At 44.5% G+C, this 8,449-nt stretch overlaps 2 protein-coding genes across 5 annotated transcripts in view; both read left to right on the top strand.

The window, feature by feature from the left end:
- The window catches only part of mrgbp (MRG/MORF4L binding protein), a 22,131-nt gene extending 17,569 nt beyond the window's left edge, over positions 1-4,562 (top strand). Inside the window, exons 3-5 of the mRNA XM_019887767.1 lie at positions 3,654-3,735; positions 3,827-3,901; positions 3,969-4,562. Of these exons, the coding sequence (XP_019743326.1) occupies positions 3,654-3,735; positions 3,827-3,901; positions 3,969-4,183 (372 nt within the window). The 3' untranslated portion in view covers positions 4,184-4,562. The remainder of the gene's footprint in view (positions 1-3,653; positions 3,736-3,826; positions 3,902-3,968) is intronic.
- A 2,401-nt stretch (positions 4,563-6,963) lies between these two features.
- Positions 6,964-8,449, top strand: part of LOC109526473 (SRSF protein kinase 3-like) — a 45,784-nt gene continuing 44,298 nt past the window's right edge. For 2 of the 4 annotated variants that reach the window (XM_019887762.1, XM_019887761.1), the window contains exons 1-2: positions 6,966-7,372; positions 7,804-7,903. In XM_019887762.1, the coding sequence (XP_019743321.1) occupies positions 7,363-7,372; positions 7,804-7,903 (110 nt within the window). In that variant the 5' untranslated portion in view covers positions 6,966-7,362. Of the gene's footprint in view, positions 7,373-7,803; positions 7,904-8,449 lie in introns of all 4 variants that reach the window. The other 2 variants (XM_019887765.1, XM_019887763.1) reach the window with 2 other exon arrangements.

The raw sequence follows: 8,449 nt of genomic DNA, 5'->3' as shown, positions 1-8,449 counted from the left end.
GAGAGAGAGAGAGAGAGAGAGAGAGAGAGAGAGAGAGCATACTTCTGTTGTGTTTGCTATGTGCGAGGGGGGAGAGAGAGAGAGAGAGAGAGAGAGAGAGAGAGAGAGCATACTTCTGTTGTGTTTGCTATGTGCGAGGGGAGAGAGAGAGAGAGAGAGAGTGGGCGATATTGGGCTTGTACAAAAAAGCAACATGTGTCTCATTCACCACCTCCACATCAAAACTGATTGTCTTGTCATAAACACGTCGGCTGTGCAGGGATGGCAGCCGACCGTCAGAGCGTAAAGTGAGATTCGCCTTCTACGTCACCAACACAAGTCTTTTTGCCTCATTCAGAAGGCAATGCTGATGAATGTTAATTACAGTATCAGGTTTGATAATTAAAGATTTAAGTAAATACAGTATGTGTACTGTTGTAGTATTTGTCTCAAATATGTAATATTATTATAAGTATAATCACTGTTTACATATTTTGAACATTCTGCTACCCACATACAGTTACTAGTGATGGAACGATGATACCTCAAGGAGTGTATTGACACACTTCACAAACTGTGTCAGCACTGTATTGACACTGTGTTGATCACCCAATAGTTAGAGGTAAGATCTTAAGCCTGAGCCCAACCCGACCCAAAATTCGGGTCGGGTCGGGACTAAAATGTCAATCATTGCTTAGGGTTCAGGTCGGGCCGGGGTTCTCTCTTGCTGACTTTTTTTTTAATAAATATATCTTTAGTGCACTGAGGCGTTTCCAGGCCGTGAATAGTTTTGGCCACGAGAGAGCGTGGTTTGCAAAAAAATAGAAGTCGCCTCATCACAATACGTACTGTACTAAACTCTTGCAATGACAATTCAAAGAACTCCTTCCTGTCTCTATTATCCACCCGTCATTGTTTTTCTTTGTCTCTCTGCTTCTCTCAAAGTGCCGCGCTAGATTCTTAAGGACGTACTACTGCTGTGGTTAATGGCCCAATTTTCAACCCGTCAAAATGACGGGCGGCCTTAAATTTTTCCCGTCAACTCTTAAAAAAATCCGTCAATGATGGAAAATTGTCGGTTAATGTACCCTCTGCAGAAACAGAAATATAAAAGATGTAAATGTTTATACAGTCTTGTTTAACTTAGATTTCGTTACAAAAGGCAGGCTTTAATTTGTTATCATAAATCACCCCTCCTCCTCCCGAGTCCTCACAAATAAAATATGAAAATTCGGGTTTGCTTCGGGCTTGGGCCGGGTCGGGCTTTAATACCTGCGGGCTGGGTCGGGTCGGGCTGGATTTTTTTCGGCCCGATCTTATCTCTACCAATAGTGACTCCTGCAGTAGTTATAAAATCATTGCAGGTAAAGAAATTCCTTGTTTGTGTAAATGTTAAACTGAGTTGGTATGTAAAATACAGCAAATTTGAGTTACAATTCAGAGTTACAATTTTTAACCTACCGGTACGTAGAATATTTTTGTTAAATCATGTGAAATAAAAGACAAAAAAGTGATTAGTTTATGAATTTTTATTGAGGAACAAAAGTTTTTGGAGTGTCTTTGCTCCAAGGCGATTTCTCCTCTTAGACACCAACTCCCCAGCCTTAGAAAATACTCTTTCACATGGTTCAGATGACGATGGTGAGCAGAGAGTATTCAATGAAAGTTGATGCAGATGCGGATATGTTTTCTGGTTCCATTTCCAATATTGTAAAGGCTCTTGGTTTCTGGGTGTGTTTGCTTCTGACAGGTAGCGTTGGACTTCAATTATGGAGGATCTCGCACTTATAAGATAAAAAGAATAAAGCAACTGTAAGGCTCTTTAACTGACTATCATATGTATAACAGGTCATTCACTTGATAAACTGATAAAAGTGGGTGCAATGCGCCACCGTAAAAAAAATAGTATATACCCGTAAACAATGCTCAAAGGAGAAAAAGATTTACCAAGATCAAAATTATTCCGCATTGGGGAAAACTTCTTAGAACGATCCATAATTTCGCAAAACTCCAGCCAACAAACCCACGACATGTCGATACTTTTTTTTTTCCTTATAAACACTGTTGGGGGAAGAGCGGCCTCCTCTTCCCCGCGTGTTCATTAATTTCGGACGATGAGGATGTTGGTTATCCAAATACAGGCTGGAGTCAATGAACAGTTCCTTCGAAGGGTTTGATTTATTTTCTGCAGTTTACCAATTCGGGCTCCTAAGGGGTCCAGAGTTCAATCAGGAAGCGTAAAAGAAACACATTCATGAGATTATATAGAGATAATATGATAATGAGAGGCGGGGAGGTACGCCTCTCAACCAAATGCCGGAAACAAAGAAAGTAACATGTCATCTGACCCGGTGTGGCTGGAAGAAGTTGGGAGTGGTGAGGTGAGACCAGACCACCACTACCCACCATTTGGTGTGGTGGCAGGAACACAGATACTTGAGATAACAGATCCTCTTTTGATGTTAAACATGTCCTATGGAGGGGGGGCCCTAAAAGAGGTGGAGGTCGAGGGGCACTAAAAGTGATTGTAAACACAGTGAACAGGAAATACCTCCAACAACATTCTACATTCTTTGTTTCTTTCAAATCCAACTAACAGAGAGGAATAATACTTTAACAACACACTTTGGTGCGGCACATTCAAACCATTCAGTTCCTGTATTGGTCAAGTGATTCTTTCTTAAAGCAATACACTCACCGATACAGGGTTTCACTCTTGAGCTCTCGGCACTGTGCTGACGCACCAGTGTCGCTCGTCCCATCTCTAACACTTACACAAAAATTCCTAGAGGGGAGCCAACCCTACCTCGCGGATTTTCACTTATCGCGGCAGAGTCCCGGTCTCCATTAACCGCCATAAGTGAGGGATCACTGTACGGCATTTTTTTGTTGTTCGGACTGCAATGCAGTACTTCTCTTTGCTCTCTATTTTTCTGTACAGTGCAAGCGGTCACGGCTTTGGTCTCGTTTTACTTACATTTTTCTGCTGATACAGTGTAGGTTTAATTTTTTTGCATTCTTCCCTGATGTACAGCTCATTTGCTCAACATTCCGGGGTGTCATATTTTGTGCTTCATATTATGACACATTTTCAATGGGAGACGGGTCTGGACAGCTAATAGGCAAAATCCTTGCAAATGTCTTGTCGAAAATTATTCTTAAACTGTTTGACTCATTGCTCAGGCAATTAATTGTTCACAAGATGGTGAACCTCCCCCAAATCTTTACTTGTGAAGAACTGAGACTTTTTGGGATGCTCCTTTTAAACCTGTTCACCTGTTCCCAATTTGCCTGTTCAGATGTGGAATGTTCCACACAGATTTTTTAAAGCACTCCTCAACTTTCTGAGTCAGTTGCCCCATCCCATCTTTTTTGGAATGTGTTTCAGGCATCAAATTCAATACGAGAGAATATGTGGGGAAAAAAAAAACAATGACATTCATCAATTTCAACATTACATAACTTGTTTTTGTGCGGTCCTCAATTGTCAATAGGTTGAAAAAGATTTGCAAATCATTGTATGAAACTTTTATTTACGTTTTACACAATTCCCCAACAGAGTGGCAGTTATTATGAACATTGCATCGACTGGAATTTTACTGGATTATTTTGGTTTTTTTTTTCCTACACTGAAAATGTGTTACGCTCTATATAATGTGTGTTTGTGCATGCAGCACGAGTCGGAGATCTTGCCCTTTCCAAACTCTGAGAAGAGTTTCTTTCTGCCTGATGACATCATCCAGGAAGTGAAGGAAGGTGGGAGCTGATTGGCTAAACTGGTCTTTTGTTGATTGTGTCATTGAAACAATTTGCGTCTCAACCAACCAAACGACCCCCTTCGGTTCAGGCAAGCTGTGCTTGGAGGAGGAGCCCAAGGAGGAGCTGGAGCTGGAGCGGGAGCAGCCTGCAATGCACGAAGAAGGTACAAGATGACTGAAGCAACACACACGTGGATGGAGAGATAATCTTTGATCACCTCCTTCTTTCAGGAAGTAACTCCTCGCTCAAGATGTCAGAGCGGACCAGCAGTAGCCGTGACAAGGAGAAGGGTGGTGTTGATGGTGCAGCTACAGGAGGAGGAGGAGGAGGAGGAGGAGCTGGTGGGAAGGAAGCAGAAAAGAGGAAGAGGAGTCGTGGTGCTGAGAAGCTCCTGTCGTCGTCCAACCCTGCCAGTCCCGGAGGAGCCAAGAGAAGACGTACATGACCGTGCGACTGGTCAATTGAGATGAGCTGGTGTCTCTCTCTTCATGACCTTTGTTAGTGACTAGAGGTCAATGCTCGGTTGCGTTTGAATCGTGATTAGCTGCCAGAAAGTTGAAGACCGGCACACTGCGTACACAGGAAATGGACCCTGTTAGCGCCAGTATATCATTTTTGTCTCTCAGCAGATGACATCCTGATTTTCTGGAGCTGTATTGTCATGATTAGCATGCGAAATTAGCCTGCCAGCTGAGCCATGGCTTTAGATTGATGATCTTTTTATTTTCGTCCCATTTTGATGTATGAAAAGAATCATCTGTTTACTTCGCTGTTTTTCTGTCAACAACCAAATGATGCTCATTATTAAATTGATGTCACACACACTCAACCCTCTAATTGTTACTCTACAAATTGAATACCAATGAGTATTTCCCCCAAATTTCTGGTCAAAGTTGGCAAAGGTCTAATTGTCTGTCTTTAAACATAAGCCTGAGTGATTATCCTGTGGTGTGTGTAATGGGGAAGGTTGAATTATTTTGAGTTATTACACCTGTTCAGCGGCTCGGTGGTTAGCGCGTCAACCTCCCAGTGCAGAGGTCCCGGGTTCAATTCCAGCTCCGGCCTCCCTGCGTGGGGTTTGCATGTTCACCCCGGGCCTGCGTGGGTTTTCTTCGGGTACCCCGGTTTCCTCCCACATTCCAAAAACATGCATGGCAGGCTGATTGAACACTCCCAATTGTCCCTCGGTGTGAGTGTGAGCGTGGATGGTTGTTTGTCTCTGTGTGCTCTGCATGTTTTTGGCTGGCAACCGATTCAGGGTGTCCCCCGCCTACTGCCCCAAGGCGGCTGGGATAGGCTCCAGCACCCTCCGCGACCCTTGTGAGGATGGATAAGCGGATCGGAGGTTGGATGGATGAATGGATGGATGGATAAACCTGTTCACTTTTGAGAATGGCAAATCCCCTTGGTCAACTTGCCAAGAAAACCTGCTCGTTTCCCCTCCGCCACCTCTCTGTAAAACTGAACAGGTCTTGCTCCATGACACATTGAACAATGTCTGTAGAAGAGCCGTGTTTCTTCTTTTGCAAACAAAACCTAGTGAAAAAAACAGTAAGCCAATCCAGTCAAAGTTATCTGACTTCATTTCCAAGTTGTGCTCTGGGGTTGAAGGAGTGAATAAATCGTTGTTCGTCTATATCTGTTATTGACTGGCAACCAATTCATGGTATACCCCGCCTCCTACCCAAAGAGGCTCCAGCACGCCCGCGACCCTTACGAGGATAAGCAAATTAGAAAATTGATGGATGTACATATATACCTACTGTACATACATACATACACACATACATACATACCGCACACATGTATCTCGATACATGGGGTTCGAATCGGGACTGTTTATTTTAAAATGTAGCAATTCGATTCGGCTCAATTCAGTGGGATTACAATTCATACTGCTCAGTTCGCATTCAAACTATTTTTTGTTACAGCACTGAGCGAGAGAAAGAGAGAGACAGCGATACTGTACACAACTGTATGTAGCAAGGTTTCTATGGAAAATCAAGTCAAGCTTTATTGTCAAATATACTCTACATGCAACATACAGCACAGATGAAATTACTGTGTGCCAGCAGGGCAGAATAAATAGCAATCAACAGACAACCACAGGGCCCTTGTGATTATTGCAGGTCAAAGTTAGGTAGTGCATTGTTTAAGTGCAATAATCGGATGTCAGATGCTGAGGGAGGGTCGCAGTCTGTGGCAGGATGCAGGGGTCAAGGGCGGGGAGCGCGGGCAGAATAGGGAGGGAGTTGAGTCTCCTGACCGCCTGGTGGAGTAAACTGTTCTTGAGCCTGCTGGTTCTTGCACAGACGAGAGGCATCGCGGTCTCCTCCCCGACCGGCAGCCGGTCGAAGAGGCTGTGAGATGGGTGGGTGTGGTCACCTGCGATCTGGATGGCTTTGCGGGTCAGACGAGAGTTGTAGATGTCCACGAGTGGGGGTAAGAGAGACACCAATGATCTTCTCAGCTGCTCTCACAACGCGCTGCACACTCTTTCGGCAGGACACGGTGCAAGCGCTGTACCACACGGTGATGAAGCTGGTCAAGATGCTCTCAATGGTGCCTCCATAGAATGAGAATAGAAAATCCACCCATTTCCACAACCGCTTATCCCCTTCATTACAAACGAAGAGAGTCAATTACGTTGCGATGCATTACTTTAAATTGGATTTAAATGTTCCGTAAAGTTGGTTAACATTATGGCGCCCTCTCCTGTTACTGTCCAGACTTTTCCAACCCAACTTTAAATTGAAAAAATTGAACTTTGGGTTGGAGTGTACGCTAACTTCGTAATCATTAATTCACTCGCACAGACATATTTTTTAAATGCTTTTTTCAGAACCCACACATTATATCCTAGCTATTTATTAACATTTTTTTTCCAGGACAGTGTAAAAACGGTCTGAAAATGTCTGTAACGGAATACGTTTTACTATTATGTGCATACGTGATCAATGTGAGGTCTTCAGCTCCGTTGCGACCCTTCGCAGAATAAGCAGTATAAAAATGGATGGATGATTTTCTGGTGCTCGCATACGTCGAAGCTGTACAGATATTGCTGTTGAATTACCAGTATTACACTAACATGCGTGTTTTTAGATACATCCATCCATCCATCCATCTGCGTGCTGGAGCCTATCCCAGACGCCGTCGGGTAGTATTTATTTATTTACTTTTATTATTTTATCTATTTATAATTTTATTTATGTATACGCTTTGCTTCGTGGCCAGTGCGCATGCCCCAAGCAAGCCGGGTGTCATGTGTCAGCCTGCCAGCAGCTGTTCTGGGCTGTGAACTCTCTCATCGAGAGTAAGACACCAAGAATAACCCAAGAGGTGTTGCCACAGATATGCCACTGAGTCGGTACTGACCAGGTAGTGGGGAAAGACGCTGTTTTCACCCAGGCGTGCCGCGAGCTAACCAAGGCTGACAACAGACCATCAGCTGCTATAACGACGCACCTAACGGATCAGCTGAGATCCTGACGCGGTTCTAACTTGGTGCCGCTAGGAAGCAGTCGAAAAGCCGGACTGTCTCTCGAGTCTGTTGAGCTAACAAAGCTAAAGGCTAAGAGTCAGCCGGGACATTCCCCGCTGAAGCGCTTGCTTTTGGAAGCCACAATGCTCATAGGTAAAGTATAATGGATGTTCGTTGTGTCGGTTCCGAGGTCAGTGTCGTGCTTTGACTCGTGCGTCGAATGTTGTCATGCGCCGGTCAACATGGTCGGTGCTACATTCTAACCATCTGCACGATTACAAAAATACACGTTCCGTTTGAATAGGACGGTACATTGACAGTGACATCACTTCTATTTCTACCCCCAAATCAAACAGTCATTTGATTGAGGTGAGCTTTCATGAGTGTCCCATGGAGGCGTGCACATATCTGCTTACAGACGGTATGCGAGTACCCGCGTGAGTTTCTTTCGCAACAATTGTAGTTTGGGGGAGGGAATTTACTTTTGTACATGGTTGTTTCCCACATGACAAAAACAAGTCACGTGATGTTAAAGCCGTTTTCGTTTTCTTGGCGTTTTGCTGACCACGTATGTCTTCTTCCAGCAGCCTCCGCTGGGGCAACACGGACAAGCCCCGCCTCCGGAACCAAGAAGCACAGGCGTCGAGGCAAAAAGCACCGCAGAGTCCGCACTGAGGAGTCCCGGTGAGACCGACGCACGTGGACTCTAAATTTATCAATTGTTTCGTGTTCTCTGGACTCATTGCTCATGTGACCCATACAGCCACTGCACACATGGTAACTGTGCTAAGCTTAGCCATGCTGTCCAGACTGCTGTGCCCTTCCTCTAGCCGTTGTGCTAAGCTAGCAGGTGTCCAGCTGACTCACAGAGGTTTAGTTGTCAGGCCACAGCCAGTCGCAGACATTAATAGAAGCACACGCTGAATTATGACCCCACACCATGCACACATACTCTCAAGCAGACTTAAACAATGTCCCTGAGTCAGCCACGTGCGCATCTGTGTGTCTCAGTGCCACACAATAATCCGTCATGCATATAGAGCTAAGATTTTTTTCCCTGATATGATGGTGATGGAGTTAATATTTATTTATTTATTTATTTATTTATACATACACACAAAAATCCTCGTCTCACCCCTTGGGTGGTGTCCATCCCTCATTCAGCTTGAGGGTTCTGCGCAGTATCCTTGCTGTTCCCAGCACTGCACATTTCTGGACTGAGATGTCCGA

Source organism: Hippocampus comes, unplaced genomic scaffold (assembly GCF_001891065.2).
Source record: "Hippocampus comes isolate QL1 unplaced genomic scaffold, H_comes_QL1_v1.1 scaffold245, whole genome shotgun sequence".
NCBI lineage: Eukaryota > Metazoa > Chordata > Actinopteri > Syngnathiformes > Syngnathidae > Hippocampus > Hippocampus comes.
This window is presented reverse-complemented; position numbering and strand designations above follow the sequence as displayed.